The 20994-nt window shown below is 38.8% G+C and overlaps 1 protein-coding gene across 2 annotated transcripts in view; it reads left to right on the top strand.

Annotated features, from left to right (window-relative positions):
* The window catches only part of pola1 (polymerase (DNA directed), alpha 1), a 55110-nt gene that overhangs the window by 26692 nt on the left and 7424 nt on the right, over positions 1–20994 (top strand). For both annotated transcript variants that reach the window (XM_086150361.1, XM_086150360.1), the window contains exons 35-36: positions 5686–5802; positions 15595–15688. In XM_086150361.1, the coding sequence (XP_086006487.1) occupies positions 5686–5802; positions 15595–15688 (211 nt within the window). The remainder of the gene's footprint in view (positions 1–5685; positions 5803–15594; positions 15689–20994) is intronic.

The following is a 20994-nucleotide window of genomic DNA, read 5'->3' as shown; positions in this document are numbered from 1 at the left end:
CTGTAGACTCCAGCACTATTACTGAAGAAAAAAAAGTCAGCATGAAAACAGACAAAAAGAAACTTCCAATGAAGCATTTGCGGTCTATGACAAGGGCACAAAGATTGGTAAGAAATTACCAAATCACTCTGTTCTTAACATTGTGGTTACACTTTTCTGGACTAAATTGCTTTTCAATAATTTCCTAGTCGCAGCACAAGCACAGCTGACCTCTCAGCTGCAGTCTGAAATAATAGTCACCATGATCAAAGAGTGACCAGAATACTAACCTGCATGAAGAGCAACAAAATAGAAACAAAGGCTGACAAGCTAAACTACATTAATTTCAATAACACCTGAAGTTTTCCATAGTGTTTCATGGACAATGTCCAAGATCATTGCATGAAATAAATTATACAGCCGTATACAATTGCACTTTTGTAGTTTTACTTACCAGGTAAGCGGTTGTCATTTGTGTAATAAATTCTTGTGGATAGCTGAGAGGAGCCTTTATTTGAAAGTGCATGATATAAAATACAAGAAAATATCAGAAATTATAATTGGTTGCACTTTTCATACTTTCATTGTTTTTTTCTTTTTTTCAAGCTCATGTTGTTATTGGCACCACAACCATTTTTGATGCATTAGTGCATGGTATACCTTAATGACTTAAAAAGACAAAAGTCAAAACAAAAGTCTGTGGTGAAGAATTTTGGACAGACCTGAAACGTTTATCTTGCATCGAGTGGGTGAACTGTACTCCTTGAGTTTTCCGACAACATCAGTCATTGTTTTGCCAATATTGCATTTTACTCTCTTAAGTAATGTAAGTCCCAGTTTGTATAGATTTATTTTTCATATCTCTATATCCTTTTAAAAGTGGCAAACTGACATCCACAGAGGACATGATGCAAAAGGGTAGAGGGCAAGTTGCCAATGTACTTAGTGCCTGACAAGCAGTCTGAGAGTGAATTAAACTGGATGCCTGTGTTGTCTTTGTAGAGGCCCCGCTCTCTCTCTTGAGTCACTGGTAGCTTCTAACACTTTGTTCTTGAGTGAGTGGAATGCACTGTCTGTGAAAGTGTGTGTATGTGTGGGTTACTCTCCCACAGTGCTGAACAGAAATCAATTATTGAAGTGAATGTGTGGGGAGCGAGTCCCTCTCAACCCCTTTGTCACGATGTGTGAAACAGCTGCTACCACTGAATACTTACACCTCACACAGCAACACACACACCACTGGAGGGTGAACAGCAGTGGACACAGCACACACAGCAGGGCAATGAAGAAGGGTAATATTGTGTAATTAAGGATTCCTTTCAGGCCGAGGGAGAGTTCAAATAGAGCTGTTTGTCTGGTCAGATAGAGTGAAAGCTTTGCACTGCTGTGTGTATGTGTGTGTTGGTGTCCTAAAGTAGGACCACAGAGACATTAATCATTAGTGAATTTACCTTCTGCCCCCCAACCCAACCTCAACCCTACCATTATTAATAAACCTGAAGCTTGAGAATAGGCAAACCCTTGTTCACCACACACACACACACACACACACACACACACACACACTCTCTCTTCTATGTTGTTATTGTTTTCTTCATGTCCCACTGTCTTTAGGGGAAAAAAAGAGATTCAGTTGTTTCCTGAACCACCCAATTCTTTTTCATTTCTTTTAACCCCTCCCATCCAACTGCCGTTGCCATGGCATTTAACAAATTATTGCAATTACCCTCGTCATGTGGGTCGCCCTTGGAAACAGGCTGAGGGGCAAGACAAGAAATGGGAGGGAGAGAGAGAGAGAAAGGGTGAATGAAGACCAGAGAAGGTGATAATCCTGTTTTGAACAAAAGGTCAGTGTGTTGAATTGAGAAGCTTTGATTAAGCGGAGGAGGTACAAAGTGGAACCATTTGTGTTCTATTCAGTTTAGTATGTGTGTGAGCAAGTGAGAGATTAAGTTTGCGCGTGTGTGTGTGTGTGAGTGATTGCGCGTGCTTGTGTCCATGCGAAGTAGATCAATTTTAGGTATTTTCACTTTAGCGCTGAAAATTTTGACTGCGAAAACACAAGAAAAATGTGTGGGTTGCTGATAGATAGGTGAGTGGAAGGTGGATTCCACAAGTACAGCAGTTAAATGGGCTTTTCCAGTTTTTATATCAAGAATTAGTATAAGATCACATTGCACTTCATTTTGTTTCAGTTTTCTTATAATTAGACATTTTCCCCCAATGGGACTGATTTTAAGGATGATCTCATTATCGGACTAATACAGGATTATCTTAATTGTGAATATAATTGACATGTCAATGGTCTTTGAAACAATTCAGCCGGAATTAGTGAAGAGAAAAAGTATAAAGCAAATGCAGACAATGACAGGACCTTTATATTCAGACTGAAGCTTGGCTAATTCTCAATCTGTCAATTACTTAACCATTATCTTTTCAAATAAGTGGGAAATGGTCATTGCATTTACATCAGGAGCCAAAAGTGATTTATGTAGAGGTATTTGACCATAAGTCCACAACTGTTTGCTTGACAAAAGACTTTATATTGCTAACTGAAATAAAATAGCCATCAATTATTGCAAAATAGAGGCCATAGAATCAAATTTTCCAAGGGTCAAAAATAGCAGTAGTGTGGAATAACTCAAACAATCACTTTTTATAATTTTTCCCCCTACTGTTCACAAATTAAATTTATAAATTAAGAGGGTAATGTAGTATTTAACTACACTGAAGACTGTATAGTGTGGAGAGGTTTTGGAGAAGACAGACAAAGGAGAAGAAAGAGCAGGGGTATATTTCCTAGTGGACCCCGTCATGGCCTGGTCTTGCCTCTGTGGGGTTAAATTATGTGGAAGTCATTTGACGTCTGCATTTAGTGTGTCAGGTATTGACTGCTATAATTATGCAATTATGAGCCTTTATTCCCTCACATCATACTATAACCCCCATCCTTACTCCGTCGAGTTGCTTCAATTAGCCTCCCCTCTACCCCACCTCCTTGCACCTTATGAGCCTCGTGTTTTCACCCTGTTCCTAGTTTCTATGTGCCTTATATAGATATGCTTCACTAAACTCAGTTTATTTTAATTACCTCTGCACATGTGGTTTGTGTGCATTGGTCAGAGTAGAAGAACACAGTGTTTTTCGGGTTTTCTTTTTTTTTTTTCATCTCTAAATTTCCACTGTGCATGTTGACGAATGTGAATGGGGAAATTATTAATGCAGTATTTTTGTGTTGACATTTTCCTTATAACCCATGGGAACATCAATGTATGCCAAAGCTTGTGTCCTAAGAACTACAGAAAAAAAATGGAAGTTCAAACAGCCTTCCACTGGAAAAACACACTTTCACCCTTCTTATCTCACACCACTAGGGATCATTGTCCTGCATCAGTCTTTATCAGAGATTGTGAAGTGGACTCGTTTCCTATAATGCTCAGCTCTTTGTTCAGGAGCAGCAGAGGTGTTTAAATAATTAGAGCTAGGATTTGTGGAGGTAAACAGGTAATCTCTGTGTTGATGATAAAAACCCATTTACCCTCACTTCATAGCTGTAATATTTTAATGTTAATCTTAGTTCAATGGCGCATTTAATTTAGGTTTATTTGGCAGGAGTTTAATTTTAAAAGAAATGTTATTATATTAATGACTGTGCAGGATATGCTAAATGTCATGGGTTTCAGCCTCCATTAAAGACTGCCTGTCAACACAATTCCGGTTACATATGCTCCACCAGCTTCATCTAATTAATTTGTCTGTTTGCGTGTGTCACTCATTTTGAGAAGTGACGAACAGTGGAAACTGCTGCCGGTAGGCGTATTTGGTTCTGCCTGTCGTGCCACTCACTCTGTTTATACATGTATTTCTTTTAACTTTGTATTGTAGTTTTTGTTCTTGTGTTACCTTTAAGATCAAACACATTGTAAGAAGAGTTTGAGGAAGATTTCCTGTTCGTTGGAAAAATATTCCTATGCTGCAAACTTCTTTCTAAGCATCTGACCGGGATATGAGACGAACGTTGGTGTGGCATATGTGTATTGAGACAGGTGCAGTTTTTATGAAGGGGTTTTTTTTGAGTCAATGGAAGGAAGCATGGTTAGATAGATGGAAGAAAGAACCAAAGGCATTGATGGTGGTGGTTCTGTCATTAGTTGGGCATTAACCCCCTCTCCCTTTAAACCCCCCCTAGTAATGACAGGGTATAAGATGCAGCAATGGAGGGGTGGGGGGGGGAATACAAGCAGATTGAGAGGACTAGACCACAGCACCTGCCCAGGGTCACAAACTAACCCTAGGGGGCTCTAACTACTGCCGTTTTGACTGTCCACTGCCCTGCATGTCTTGATTGCGCTCACAGGACGACACAACACAGCAGTACATACATTCAAATGTAAAGAGATTGCGTCAGGGGGATATGTATTCGGTGAGATGTCAATGTACATTTAAACTTAATTTTTTTTCGCTATCCTTCCTTCTGTTGTCTACTTCAATACCTCCTTTTCTCCTTCTAAGGAAGGTCCCGTAGTGTAATGTCAGAACAGTTACATGGAAGCAATAACTTTAGTAAAGCAAAGTTCCCTCATTAAGAAATAATTTCTGATGAAACCGCCAAAATCCTCACTGCAGTCAATTTTTTTTTTCACTGCTGCATTTCTAAGTTTGAGGTTCACTGTGCAGAAGACAATGTCAAGAGTTTGTGAATAGAAAAAACTTCTTTAAGATGTGAAGTATCTGTTTGTCATCATTTTAAAAATATCCTAATTCTGGTCCAGTCTTTGGGTTGACAAATGGTATGCGACAAGATCCCGTGAATGTCCTGTTGTACTATCATAGTAAAAAGTGGTCTAGATAGTATTTAAGCAAAAAAAAAATTCTGAAGAGACTAGCCATGAATCTCAAGAAAAGTAGTTAACAACTCAATTCAAATTTCAAGGAAAGCTTCAGAAAATTTAAAACACTTTTGCTGTATTTCTGACAGAAGGTCAAATCAGTTTAACTTTGTCAGAGTTCCTTCACTTAGATGCTTAAGTACTGTTCTCCAAGGCTTTTCAGAAGCATGTCACTGAAGCTGTGTGCAGGTGACTTTCCAAATAACTAGATTTTGCATCTGTCTCCCGCATTGTGCTAAATTCTCATACATAAACCCATATTTTGATATATATCCAAAATAGGAATGTGAGACACAAAGAGCAATGTTCAGTTGTTCAACATGTAAGGTAAAATATTGAAATTTGTTTCCAGATTCAGAGATTTTAACTCAATTTCATTTTTTTTTCCAAAAATATTTTCCAGATATTTTTGTTAGACCTACTATAAACATGGAACCTTTAGGTTATTGTTTTTATTTTGTCTTAATATCTTGGAGTATTTTATAAAAGTTCATACAGTGACATGAAAGCAATCAGTATATGAGGTAATTAATGCAATGCTAAAAGGTCATTAATCTTTGGAAGATAGGCATTTGACCTCATTTTAAATGTGAGTTAAGCATAGTATATCCAAACTTTTGTTGGATGAAGAAACAGTTGAAAGTTTATATTAAATTTTTGAATCTTGGTTTTTTTTTGTTATTGTTTTTGGTTTGGTTTTTTTTTTGTTTGTTTGTTTCATTCCACTTTTATGTTTTATACTCAGAGATGTTGACTGTGTACCCTGAATCATCATCAAAATCAGCATCTGCTAGAAACACAACTTTGGGTGTTTCAGGGCTGGCTGGTGTGTGAGGACCAGGCCTGTCAAAATAGGACCAGACGCTTGCCCATTTCCTTCTCCCGCGATGGACCCATCTGCCCCAGTTGTTCCAGAGCAACTCTAAGACCCGAGGTAATGCCTTACGAAGCACATCCAAATTAAGTTCCCTTACAGTTAAACAAGTGCAGAAATGGAAAGAAAAAGCATCTTGGTGAGCTGAGCAGCCTCACACCATCTCAAATTAATTAATTCTGTGTGTTTTGTCCAGGTGATGGTGCTATAGAGCTGAAGTCTTGCATTGTTGCTGCTTATTAGTAGCATCTTTAAGCTTATGCAAACATTCAGACACACACATACTCAGAAAGTAATCTAATTTTCCATAATATGTAGATTGTTGTTGAATCTTATCATGGCAACTGTACATTGGCCTTTTTTCCAAGGGGCTTCTTCAGCTCTGGAAGTTGGCTCAATAAGATTAGACAATGATTGAACATGGCCTGCATGACTGGGAACCTTCATAGACGTAATATGTGGATTTGAACATGTATGTGTACATTCAGGTAGGGCTGGTAGTTTTACCATTAAAAGCTTTTGTTGTCTGTTCAGGTCTGGTAGCAGCATCCTGAACACTTTGCTAGCTTGGCTACTGGATTTAAAAGAAACTCTCTTCCTTTTAATTTGAGCAAGACTGTTCAGTCTCTTTACATGCTCTTTCGCCGTACCATTCTCACCCTTCCTATCTCACACCTCTTGCCATAAGTCTGTGCTTTGCTGTGTCTGAATCTGTGGCGACAGGTTGTAAACCAGAGACCCAATTTCTGCTGTCACCGTAGCCACTTAAGAGGCCATTGCAGTCCCTGAGGGCTGTGGCACTTTAAACTGTGGCCTGAATAAAACATTTAACTCTCTGCTCACTCATCCACCCTTTTTACTCTCCAAGACCTGTCGCCTCACCATATCTTACCTACTCTCTAAAAAAAAAATGTTTGAGTCTCAAGGCTATCATTACTCTGTATTTTTATGTGCATTTATGAAAGTCTGATTAGAATGATGACAGCAACTGAAGGACACAAATATAGTAGTCTGAGAAGTTTTATATAAACAGCTGTCAAGGTAAGGAGACATTTACCATGTTTACGTTTCATTTGACTGAGTAAAAATAAATCCTGTAAATCATGTAGGAATTAAAGTTTTCATTGTTGTACATGCCTGTCAACTTTAGAGAACTGCCTGGAATTACAAGAGTTTAGATTTATCTATCTATCTATCCATCCATCCATCCATCCATCTTCTGCCACTTATCTTGTACTCGGGGTGGCAGGGGATGCTGGAGCCCATCCCAGCTGCCATCGGGCGAGAGGCGGGGTACACTCTGGACTGGTTGCCACATACAGAGACAGACAACCATTTACTTGCTCACTCATTTGGGGCAATTTTCCCAATTTTTTCCAATTAACCTGTTGCATGTTCGGACTATGGGAGGAAACTCGAGAACCTGAAGGAAACACATGCAGTCATAGGGAGAGCATTCAAACTCCACACAGAAAAGTCAGAATCAAACTAGGGTCCTTCATGCTATGTGAAGCTTTCACCAATAGTTTAGATGTTTTATTTTGTGCTTTTGCATTGTGTGGGAGAATCCTGAAAGGTATGCTGAATATTTTTTAGCTTCCAAAATTTCCATAAATGAATGTGTTTGCATGCCTTTATATGAGCTACATTTTGAGAATGTAATGCTAATCAGCATCGAGTCTCAGGTAACATTGTTTTGTGACTAACTACTATTAGGTTCACTGAGATTTGATTTAGTAAACTTTATTATCATGTCTGTTTTCCCTGTCTTTGGATCTTAGATTTGATGTGATTTCATTAAGATTAGTTATTCATCTTTCTTTTGCAAACTTGTTTTGTGTGGTGGTCCTATCAGTTATAAGCTCAATACAATATATGCAATATATCTAGTACATGGTTATTAGACTACATAAATTAAGTGACACTTGAGAATAAAGCATTATGATGCACTAATGACAGTAAATGTCACTTTTTTCTAGTTACCTTTACATAGAAAGCCCACAGAAATCTGTAGTTTCTAAAAAAAAAAACAGGTTGCACCCCAATCTCCTTTTCACTTAGGGACAAAAAGAATAGAAACGGATACCAACTTGCTACTGACTCAGCCTGAGTCAGTCAGTTTGCATGCATCATTTTCACTGTTTGGTTGAGAACTGAAAAGAAGTGCTTTTGAGGTGTTCTCATCAAGTATCAAGTTATCAAGAAAATTAGGTCAGTTATTGCTGGATTTTAAAAGCAAATACAAATAGTTTTGAGAGAAAAAAAACATTACTTAGAAATAGCTGACATCCATTATTCGCCATAATTTCATGACCATTGAGCACACCTGAATATAAGCCACACTGCCTAAAAATAACTAAATATATGAGTACATATATAGGCCGGGTTTGTCTGTAAGCCAAAGTTGTCTACGTTGCATCATGAGATTTTTACACAGAAAGACGTTACACAGAAACATTTTTTTTACTTTTAATTAAATACATTCCAGTGACATCCACAAATACATACTGGAAATGCTTTTTTCCAAACAATGCCTGTCAATCGGCTGATGAAAGCATTAATAATGAGAAAAAGTCCATTCATTCATCCATCCATCCATAAATTTTCTATCCCCGCTTTGTCCTGCTCCAGCTGAACCCTATCTTCATCTTCCTCCTGCAGACTAAAACCATTAAAGTCATCTTCAGCCTCAGAATTTCACGGAAATTTCATTGGTCAGATGTGATGAGGCTAAATGTTTTGGCAGCATAAAGCTTGTTAGCCCCCCCAAAATCCATGAATTAGCTGCATCATTGTTTGGGCTGTAGTCTTCAAAGTGTGTGAAATGACTTCCAGGAATGACTTCCAGTCCAGAAATTATGGTATAAATAATGTAATATCTGCAAAATATCAAAAGTGCTTCAGTGCCAATATCCATACCTTTTTTGGTCATATATATGTTTTTCTCGCTTCACTTAAATTTGAGATGGAGTCACATATCGTTGCCTTCTTAAAATAATCGCCAAAGTTGTTTTTAGTTTTTCAGGAAATAGAATAAACCTCTGCATTTTGTTGAGTATTGAGTTCAATCAGGAGGAAAAAGAAGCATTTTTGTTATTAAATGACAGGCAATTATTTTAAGGAGGTGAGGATACATTGTAATTAGCTGAGCATATTTTATGTTAGTTTTGCATTTTACTTAAAAACAAGTTTTACCAATTGTCTCTTCAACTTCGGAAATAATTTGGATTCTGCATCACACAATCATCTTAGTTGCTAATGGATATGTCTGAGTGCAATGTAAGACTCACAAAACTTCATCATTTCAACTAGTATATATCTTACCAGACGCTTTGGAAGACAGGTTAACACACTAGCTGCACTCACCAGGTGGTTTGGCATTGGGCAGCTTGCTATAAATTAAAGTCAACGAAAAAATTCAAGTGAACAATGTTGATGACCAATTGCTTGCCTGGTCAAAAAAGTAGAAATAATACAACAAAAAAAATAAAATAAAATTATATATATATATATATATATATATAATTTTACATTCACAAATTTCATCTGAGTATTTCCTATTAGCAAACTTAAAATTACCCAAGGGATACATTGCTCAGGCTTTATGTGAAATATCACCTCCTACCTCTGTAAAATAAAATTCAGAACATATGCCAATAATTGCACAAATACATATCATTTAGCTTATTAACGTGCAGAACAGCACGTCTTCAGATACTCAGTGTTAGTTACATCCGAGGCTTTGGGCTTCTACATTATACAAGTGTTTAAACATAAAGCTTCTAAACTATTTGATGTCATATACTTTGTCTTAGATTGACAAAATGAAATAAAAATTTCAGTTTGCACAAAGAAAATGATCTCAGACAACTGGTGTTTCACAGCAGTTGTTTGAGATCAATGGCATAAGGTATTAATGACCATTAACCCACTAAGAGATTAATTTTTGACTGGAGAACGACTGAAACACTAAGCAATGCCTGTCATTTTCAGGTATTTTATGTTGCAAAACAATGTCTTCAAAAGTGAAAAAAACCTTACCTGCCTATTTTGCCACTTATGATGACTTCTAATCTCTCTCTTCAGATGAAGGACAGTTTTTCCTACCACTTGGAAAATCTACGGAACCAAATCTGGACATTTGCACTTCCTATTAAATATTAGGTCAATCATTGTTCTCTACGTCAAGTCAGTGAATGCAGATGAGTAGCTTGGCCCTCTATATCTTAAATTGATGCCAATTATGCAAAGGCCATTGTATTGATTGTATGTCAGCTGGTGGTTTCAGCCTTCTTTGCTACGACTCAAACATTCTCTTTGTTTTCAATGGTTTTCCCACATCATCATCGTAGAAGCGAAAGCTGATAAGATAAAACTTTCAATGCACTTTGTTATTTACTTGGAAATGTTTCTTTTTACTGATGTTTCTTTTTACTTTTTGTACTCACGCTTCTTCTGTGACTCCATTCCCATTTCCCCTTTGGATCATGATTCGTTTACTGTCACCGTGGGGGCTGCATCTGCTATGCTCTCCTCTCCTCCCTTCATCCATCTCTCAATGCTGCTTGCTTTTTCTCGCACCCTCCCTCCCTCTCTCACTGGACAGATTCGGAGCGTGATCTGATCTCCATGTAATGGGGGAGTAATAGGCACTCTGCCTTGATTGGTTGGTAATTTGGGGGAGTTATGCACAGGTGCAATTTGTAATATTTTCAGTAAATTAAATTTCTTTCTCTTCCTCTTTCACCCCCTCTTCATTTCTCCCACTTCTCTCCCTCCCGCCACAGTGCTTAACTCAAAAAGGCAATTTTTTTCTCACCCTGTCTTAAATCTCTCCTCACTTTTTTCTTTTCTTTTCCCTTGTATTCAGTATTCTCTTTCCCTGTTTCTTTCTTTTCCTTTTCTATCCCTCCCCTCCATCTTTAGCTCTCACTCGTCGCCCGACTTGTTCTCTTTCTCCTCCTCTCGCCCTCCCTTTCTCTCTGTCTCTTTTTCTCCCCACGCTTTATTGATGTACGCTCAGGCGCCCATTAGAGCTCCCTTTTTCCCTCTAGTGGAAATTGCACCATGTTAATTTTCACACAAATTACGGCAATAGCAGGTATCTCTATTTGATACATTATAGCGGGAGCAATCAGAGATAATTGAGTGCCTTTCAGAGGGAGACGGCTGCATTCACTGCCGCCTCAAAGCTGCCCCATTATCGCCTAATCGCTCTTTAAACACTGAATTTTGCCGAACAAAAATTCTTGTCATAATTTTGCTTAAGTGTATTTGGAAATCACAGTCCTTTGAGCGAGGATAATTGAAATCAAATCCCTTTCACTGGAGCTGACATTTCTACATTTCCCCCCAATTGAAATTAATTTCAAAAATTGGGCATGAATATCTTCAAATAGCTGGCAATTATGCCTTTCAATGGGGAGAAATTACCGGCACTGAATCGTTGGAGGCTTTTGGGCGAGAGCACCAGTTAAATGCCTTTGTTTCCCGTCGTGTTTGCCTAGTAAAGATTTACATATATTGACTCATTATGGTGTCTTGTGAAGCTGATAAGCATGACTACCACAACTGCAATAACGCTCATCGCAAATAAAAAGCTCCAAGAGTTTTGAAGCCTTGTGGCCTCACAGCTGAGGAAAAATGTATGTTTGTTCCTCTCAGTCTCCCTCCCTTTTCTAAATCCCTCTCTCCTTTGCAGCTGCAGTTGTGTAAGGACTAAGCCTTGGAGGTTCAGTTTTTACAACACGTTTGCTGCTAAGCTGTAAAAGTTGGTTATTATGGAGAGAAGTGCACGGCTGAAGTCTTGTTTATGTTGATAGTTTTGTAATGTTTTCATCAGCTATATCCTTATTTTGAACACTCTCCACCTGCCTCATAACCTTACATGTATTCCTTTTTTTTTTCCCCACTATGCTGTCACGGAGACATTATCTAACTGACTTCCTTTTCATTAACTGCTTCAGTGGCGTACTGAAGCAACAGTATAGTGCCCAGAGTTCTCTGTAGGTCAGGTGTGTGTGCTTAAAAGATTTGAAGAGTTAGCTGTTTGTTTTTTAAGATTTAATCAGTCTTGAGGAAATTTTTTATTTTAAGTTGTCAATGTGGATTAAGATCAATCATCGCAATGTAGATTATTTTTCTTCTGTTTTCCTGTACACTTTGTGTCTATCCTTTTCTATTTTCTCAGACACTATTTTTTTTTTTCTTCCCCCGTTCTAAATGGGGTTCATGCATGTGTGAATATTCTGCGATGTGTATATGTGCGTTTGGGGGTGAGGGAGAGTCAGTCGGGGAAGAGGGAGGCAAAGGAGAAAGGGGTACAAGGTGGGGGCTGGGGGCGGGGGTCCTACGCTCCCGGGAGAGAGGCAATTTCACAGCTGGTTTGCTCCTTAGGCAGTCAGGCTGAAAATGCTGCAGATTTGTGGAGCAAATTGAAATGGTGTCAGTGCGGGAACAAAGCGCCGAGCTGAATGACGAGGTAGGTGTGTGTGTGTGTGTGTGTGTGTGTGTGTGTGTGTGTGTGTGTGTGTGTGTGTGTGTGTGTGTGTGTGTGTGTGTGTGTGTGTGTGTGTGTGTGTGTGTGTGTGTGTGTGTGTGTGTGTGTGTGTGTGTGTGTGTGTGTTAGAAAGAGGTGGGGTTGAGGGGCTCCAAATTCAATAACAATCCTGTAACATTTTAGCCACGCCTTTCTGACACCTGTCAGTCAATCAGTTTGCAACAACTGGCCCGCCCATAATCAGTATCGTATTGTTAGAATATGAGTGATGTGTGTGCTTTCTGTGTGTGTTTTTTGTTCTCTAGAGGAAGAAGTGGTATTTGTGCTGACCGAGCTAGTTCAACCTTGGCAACGGCAACCGACGTTCCATTATGGGCTGTGCATGGTTTGGTTGTTGACTAGGCTGTGCATCAGCGGTCAGCAGCTGTGTGTGTCATGTGGGCCGTCATAGAGAGCCATTAAACGTGCCACAGTCTCTTGTCAAATAGTTTGCATATAACTACGTTAGACAGCCTTGCCACTAGATTATGTATCGGTGGTACAATCTGAAATTACAATTACCTTTTGAATTGTCAAGTATAATGGGCATATTCACAAACACGCATGGACACAAACACTGACACAGATTCTTCCTTGTGGTAATAATGAAGCACTCGGTGCACACCTGATGGCAGTGTGGGGTCGGGGCTCAGCGTGCCCTCTCCAGCGTAGCAGGGAAATGACGAGCCAATAACTGCAATTAAACATTCAGTATAATGGCTAATCAAATTGACAGCCTCGGCTATTCGCATTCCTCTCTCACAATGGCTTATCACAACAAACTATTATGAGGGAGGGTATCACAAGCTTGATCCTCTATTTTCTTCCTCTCTTCCTTCTCTGATTCTCTATCTCTTACATTCATCCTATTTTTACCATTTCACTCATTCTTTTTTTTTCCCGCTCTCCTCGTTCCCTCCAACCTCTATCTTTCTCACCCCACCCCCCTTGCTGGTTGTTGTGTGGCACCAGTTAATTGCAGCGGAGATTAACAAAGCAAGCAAATTTGTTTTCTTGCTTTACTGTGTCACGCAGAGGAAAGAGATGTTTTCATGGGGGGGGTATTGCAGAAATGGGATCCAGTTGAAGAGACCAACACTAATTAGGAGACCAGGTCTGTTTTGGAAGGTTCTTTTGCTTTGTCATGATCTTGGCTCAACATTCTCATTAGGGTCCATCCACATAGCAGTTTTTTGGATGCCAGTGCCTATTTTTGAGTTGTTCCCATGAGGAAACGGTCTATGAAGCTCACCAGAAAATGTTCCCTGTGCATCACCAATTTATTCCTGTAGTTCTTTTTAACAACACTTAAAACAAATTTCACATATGGCACCTCTTAGTCCACATAACCTTTACAAATAACAAACATTTTAATGATCATAACACATTAAATCATTATAAATAAATACAAAAGAAAATATAATAAATTGTGAATGGAGTAATTGTTTGCTTTACAGAAAGTACTTGCACACATTTGCTGTCAATATTGTAACAGAAGTATGAAACTGAATGGATAAGTGATTGCAAGCTATGGGAGGTGCAAGTCATGTAACAAACTAACTCAATTGAGGAGAGCAATCATTTTGGCTGTGAAATTAGGACAATTTTTTTCTCTGTTTTTACATACTAATATTCAAAATTCTTTTCATGAACAATATAGGCTTTTTGGGGAAAAATACATTTTGGTTCTTGTTTATATGCAAGACAGTCCATATGGTGTTTTCTAATTTTCCAATGTATGCAGAACCCTGAAATAATGAGGGAAACCAACTTCGACAAGAAAAATAACTTTTCTGATGACCTCTGAGAAAGGTTGTGTTGTTTGCCACAATTGTTTTAAATAAAATCCTCACGCGTTTTAAGTTTTATTGTAGCTTTGTTTACAATTAGGAATTTAAAAATTCAATCCAAATTGATTGATCGTAGTAACCCTGACAAGATATCTCTTGAAAAAGGTTTTCTGATGATTTGATGGCAAGTATCATATACACATCAGAAGCCCAGCAGCAGACTAATCCCAACACTAAGGTCACTCATAACACTTGGAGTTCCAGAATTTAGAATTGTATCAAAAGAGAAAAAAAAGAAAAAATATGGTAAAATATGCATGATAGAACTTGAGATGCTCCCTTTCATGTTTGAAGCTTACAAGTTATATCCCTCACTCCCCCACTGTGTTATCTCTGTTGCATTGATTTGTTTACTTCACAAGTTTTTGCCAAATTATGCAGTGAAAAAGTGCACTATGTATCTTGCTTATAGCACTAAATATTCTGGTTAGTGGTATAAAAAAAAGGTTCCTCATTTGCATTTCATCTGTTTAAAACCTAAGAATATTGCAACAGATGCTCAGTCTTTGATTCCCTCTCTGCTCTGGCTGTTTTTGAAGAAGAGGAATTTTGGCAGCGGTAAAGGGACAGTCAAGAAATGTAGAACAAAAGTTTAAAACAGTACAAGACCTGAGTCGCAGCCTTTTTTTGTAGTCACTCGTTTTTAAAAATCTGATTTTAATCTGGGTAATTGCTGCAGCCAGAGCAAATGAAATTTATTGCCATTAAAGTAATTTACTTTAATAGAGATGAAAGAAAAAGAAATGAAATGATATACTGTATATCAAATCGTAGTATATTTAGAATCCTTAAATTATATCATGATGTCAGTATTGACAGTTTTGTATCATAGGGCCTACAGTTATTTCTGCATGTATTTCAAAATGAGATCACCCAACAGGCCCAAAAAATATTATAAAAGAACATTAGACCTCATGTTCCTGTTGTTCTTTGTGTTGGAATTTTGATTATGATCAAGTTTTTTTCACAGTATTGAGCTCTCTACTTTCAGTCAGGTTTGAATACTTTCAATACCCTATTTTATGATTTTGAACACTCTTAAATACTACATATAACTGTGTCATCTCACATTTTAAGAGCTATAGATGACTCTGACTCACACTGACTGTTGTTTTGCTCTTCTTTGTCAGAATTTTTGAAAATTTCTTAGAACAATCTACTGCATATTTATTTTCCTGAAAGTAGACTTTCATTTAACAGCTGACTTGCAACTCAGATTTGCACATTGTAGTTGGAAAGCATTGACAATTGGAAATTTATATATCTATAACTATTGTGCAATTTGAAACATCCTTATTTCACATCTGTAATTGCCATTCCAGGATTGCAATTTTGCATCATATCAGAGGGCAGGATGAGCATTAGAATACCCGAATATTTATCCTACATATGACAACAGTATCTATATCTTAAGGTAAAGTACTGACATTTGAATGTGTTTGTCTATGTTTGTTCTTCCTGCAGTACTCAGAAAAAGCCCTGTACAACCAGCTCTGCTTCTACAGATTCATCTTTGACTGGGACTATGCTGCCAAATTTCTGCAACCAGAGGAGAGAAGTAAGACATGTCATGTTGTGTGTTGTCTGTTGTGGCGCTTTCTGATTTCTGGGGTGTTTCATACAACTTAAGAATTTTCACAGGAGTGAGTTTTTAGAAGTTTGTTCACTGTGTGATTGCAAATGACTTTTTTTTATTTGTTTGTTTGTTTTTGTGTTTGACACGTTTTTAGTTTTGTCCTTGTTTGTTCAGTTGTTTTGTTTTTGTGTTTGTTTTTTTTCCTTCTGCTCTGCCTTTTGAGATTGAAAGCAAGTTACCAGATGTTTGTCGAAGTTTGAATTCTGCCATCAGTCCTTCCTCACAAATACACATGTAACAGCATTAACAATCAATGGCTCAACATAAAACTTTTTACCCAGTCTGCACTTACAATATTCACAGATGATGACGCACACACGCCCTCAGGGAGTCTCACGCACAAATTCACAGCAGAGTATGTGCATTGGATATGGGAAGGGGGGTTAAGGACATACAGCTCCTCAAGTCGACAGCTCTAATTTAGGAGACGGATTCAATCACACACACATACAGAATGCAAAACGCTCCAATCACTGGAAGAAAGAAGGAAAGAGCCCTCCATTGCTCGACCCTCACTGTCCACCTTGACCATTTCTTTTCTCTCTCTCTCGCTTTCTCTCTCTCCCCTCTCTCTCTCTCTCTCTCTCTCTCTCTCTCTCTCTCTCTCTCTTTCTCCCCCCCCCCCTCCCCCCTTCTCTCTTTCTCTCTCTCTCTCGGAAAGGCACTCGTTTGGCTGGCTGTGTTGATTGAAAACAGGTTTTAGATTTGGGGAAATGATAGGGGGAGTAATGGGCACGCTGACGAAAGGATAGCCCTTCTCCAATAATGGGACATGGAGCGTATATTTCCCCCCTTGGACTCAAATAGATGCTACTCCAGCCTTCTGGGCGCTCTCAGTAGGCGTCAGCCACAAGGCCTCTTTACACATAGTTCCTCTTGATTGATGTCACTTGATTAGAAAGGGCTGCTGGGCTGAGTGATTTATTTATTTGATTAAATATTCATGTATGTATGTTATGTATGTATGCCTGAATGGTGTGAGTGTGTGTGCCAGCCAGGACCTGAGTGAGCCAGCAGAGGTAAATATAACGTGTAATCAACAGATGACCACTCACAAGATGGATGGAGCTGAAATGGGGGGTGAGGGGGATTGAACGTTTGTATACGTGTGTGTTGGGGTATGGGCATGATTATAGCCTCCATTTTTGCTTTCTTTTATTTATTTCTTCACCCAGATGTAGGAAATCATCCCCAATCAATTCTTGCCTTTTCCTCTTTATGTTTTCATTGTTCACAGTGGTACTGATCATCATTGTGGGTCTGCTTCCCAAATCTTTTTCTGCATTTTTTATATCCACATGCATTTTAACAAAGTACATCCTTCAGTTGTTAGGACAGCTGAAAGATGTGTCTCACTTAAAACTGCAAAATCAGACTGTTTTGTGTAGTTGAGCCCTTAATGTTATGAGCATCAAGCCAAAGCTGCTTAAGCATCTTTAATTGTGCAATTTCTGCTGTTTTACACTTGTATTTAAAATATCCCTTATTTGACATGAACTAAACAATGTTAATAGAATTTTTTACAATACTTGTGTTTTTCTTGCTATTTACAACCATTTGCTATGATCCATAGGATTTGTTTTTCTCCCTGGGTCTGTAACAATAATGGAAACTTCTTTCATTCTAGAATACAATCTCAGAGTCGGTAACGTGATAAACATTGAGAATACAATTTGTGATGGCCGTGTGCATTTCTCCACATTCTGTTTTTGGCTGTTAAAGGTACAATAAATCGCAGCAGATGTGTGTTAAGCTTCAGCTCTGAGTAATGAAGAGTGTGTGAATTGACTGTAAGGTCACAGTGTTTGAGAGGGATCTGATTCGTCACCAGCCCTGTTCCGAAATCATGTTTACTTATGTGTCAATCAAGATGTGACTGTTGTCTTCATTTCTCTGGGCTGCCTGTCCATCACTTCATCAATCCCTTTTGGATTTCTAAACACAAATCTCCTTGCTTACACCATCTTTCCATTGTGTAGTCTGATAACAAAATTATGACTTTGATACCGCACTTGACGAAAATGCCTCTCAATATTGAAAGGACAGGGAAAATATCAAATGATAAGCATCCAATGATACAAAGATAAACATGGAGCAGACCTCTGATGCAATTATGTAATCGGTCTTCCATATTCATTGTTGGTTGCATGCCAATAATCACGATTTTAGTTTAATCAACCTGAAAAATTCAACCTTTTGGTTTCTGTTTTTGTATATTTTTATTTTCCAGATATTTATTGAACAGACTCATACATGTTCTTGATAGATCTGCTCTTTGCCTTTGCTTACTACTGTTAGAAATGGTTATAGACAATTTTGATCTTGCCATGATTATTATTATTTCTGTTTGTTTAATATAATTGATCATTTATAATTGGTGGTGTCTGGTTTGCATTGTGATAATGTGACTTGCAAACTGATCATTATTTCCTTATTTCTTGCATAATTAGTTTACAACTCAGCTCATTTGTTTTGCTGGCCATTGGAAGTTATTAAAATATATTCATTTACATTCTAATAAGAAAGGTTATTCTCAATAGACACATCAAAAAAATGAATACAATGCAAGTTTTAAAGGTAAGTTATCGAATTGCATGTATGAGCCTAAGTGATAAAATATACTATACTTAACCTTATGAAACCTGTTTTCTTCTTCCTCACCTTTCGGCTTTTCCCTTCAGGGGTCACCACAGCGAATCAACCTTCTGCATTTAATCCTATTCTCTGTATCCTCCTCTCTCAAACCAACTTCCTACATATCCTCTCTCACTACGTCCATAGATCTTCTCTTTGGTCTTCCTCGAGACCTCCTGTCTGGCAGCTCCAATTCTAGCATCTGTCTACCAATATATTCACTATCCCTCCTTTGTACATGACCTAACTATCTCAGTCTGGCTTCTCTGACCTTCTCTCCAAAACATCTAACATGTACTGTTCCTCTGATATACTCATTACTGATCCTATCCATCCTGGTCACTCCCAAAAAGAACCTTAGCATCTTCATCTCTGCGACCTCCAGCTCTGCCTCCTGTCTTTTCATCATTGCAACTCTTTCTAGGCCATACAGCATTGCTGGTCTCACCACTGTCTTGTACACCTTTCCTTTCATTCTGGCTGATAGTCTTCTATCGCATAGTACCCCTGATACTTTTCTACACCCCTTCCAACCTGCTTGAACCCTTCTCCTCACCTCTTTTCCACACTCTGTGTTGCTTTGGAACCCAAGTACCTGAAATCCTCCAACTTCTTGATCTCCACTCCCTGTAGCCTCACAGTTCCACCTGAGTCCTTCTCATACACACACACATATACTCTGTCTTGCTGCGACTAAATTTAATTCCACTCCTTTCCAGAGCATACTTCCACCTCTCTAGATCTTCCTCAACCTGTTCTCTACTCTCACTACAGATCACAATGTTTCCTGCAAACATCATTGTCCATGGAGATTCCTGTCCAACCATATCTGTCAGCCTGACTATCACCACTGCAAACAAGAAGGGACTCAGAGCTGTACCCTGATGGAGTCCCAACTCCATCTTGAACTTCTCTGTTACCCCTACAGCACACCACACCACTATCTCACAGTTAGCATACATGTCCTGCACCAGTCTAACACATTTCTCTGCCACTCCAGACTTCCTCATATTATACCCTCAGTGTCCCAATTCGTGTTTGCTAACCGCTTTCTCTGTTTATACACCTTCACTTCCTCATTACACCACCAAGTCTCCTCATCTACTTTCCTTCCAGATGACACACCAAGTACTCTCCTACCTGTCTTCCTGATAACACCAGCTGTAGTTATCCAATCCACCTGACCACTCGGTACCTTTCTCAACTCCTCCCTGAAAACCATACAACACTCAGCTTTTCAGCTTCCACCTCTTTGTCCTCTGCTCTCCCTTTGTCCTCTTGATCTTCCTTGTGACCAGAGTCATACTACAAACCACCATCCGATGCTGTCTGGCAATGCTCAAAACTACAAGTACTTTGCAGTCACTGATCTCTTTCAGGTTACCTTGTCTTTACAAGATGTAGTCAACCTGCATGCTCCTACCTCCGCTCTTATAAGTTCCCCATGTTCCTGTCTTTTCTGGAAACAGTGTACACTACAGCCATTTCTGTCCTTTTTGCAAAATCTTAACACCATCTGTCCCTCTGCGTTCCTATCCTGTATACCAAATCTGCCCATCACTTCCTCATCACCTCTACTGCCTGCACTAACATGTCCATTGAAGTCTGCACCAATTACCTCTCATCTCTGAGGATATTCTGCACCAATTCATCCAGCTCATTCCAGAACTTCTCCTCAAACTCTCATCCCACCTGCGGGTAGCCACTAGCAACAATGAGCATCACACCTTCAATTTCCAGTTTCAGACTAATAGGTCTATCTGACATTGTTTTCGCATTCCTAACAAGGTCCTCCTTCAAGATAACTCATTCCATTTCTCTTCTTGTCAGTACCATGATAGTGCAATTTAAAGGCTGCTCCTAAGCTTCTAGCCTTACAACCTTTCCACATGGTCTCCTGGACACTCAGTATATCCACTTTCCTTCTCTAGCGTTCCTCCAATCTGCATTTTTGTCTGCAAGACAAGGTGAGTATTCAGCAACATTGATGCTGGTCCTTGTTTCAGACTAACTGTCGTCACCTATCTATTGTATCATCTATTGTAAGTCGCTTTGGATAAAAGCGTCTGCCAAATGCAATGTAATGTAATGTAATGTAATGTCACCATAATGAGAGGATGGACTCTACATACAAACCTGAAGTCATCTTCTACACAATAATGGGCCCAACAGGGGACAGATACTGAAACAATGGGGGGAATTGTGCCATTTTAACAGGAGCAGATAAAAATGCTTTACAAGTGCAGCTCTTATGGCTACTCATTTCTATATAACATCAAGAGTGAACAGCCAGAAATGATCCATTATTGCAGCACCTGTTAACTGCAACTCATTAGAAGTCATACAACCAGCCTACACCTCTGATTAACACTAATAAATGGAAATCGATATGTGTACTGAGAGAATGGACCGGATGATGTTTCCAAGCAAGTAAAATTTTCATTCATTCTCTACCCGTTAATCTCACTTGGTACTGTCCTTTTTGTCAGCATGTACAAAGCAGTGTCTTAAGATAATAACTGACCCACACAAACTATCTCTTTCAGTGAAGGATACATGTATACGCTCATATTCATGCTGTTATAAAGTATTGG

The sequence above is a fragment of the Fistularia commersonii genome, chromosome 8 (assembly GCF_037954325.1).
Source record: "Fistularia commersonii isolate RoL2024-O1a breed Wild chromosome 8, RoL_Fcom_v1.0, whole genome shotgun sequence".
NCBI classification, from domain to species: domain Eukaryota; kingdom Metazoa; phylum Chordata; class Actinopteri; order Syngnathiformes; family Fistulariidae; genus Fistularia; species Fistularia commersonii.
The sequence above is the reverse complement of the archived record's forward strand: the minus strand, read 5'-3'. Positions and strand labels throughout refer to the sequence as shown.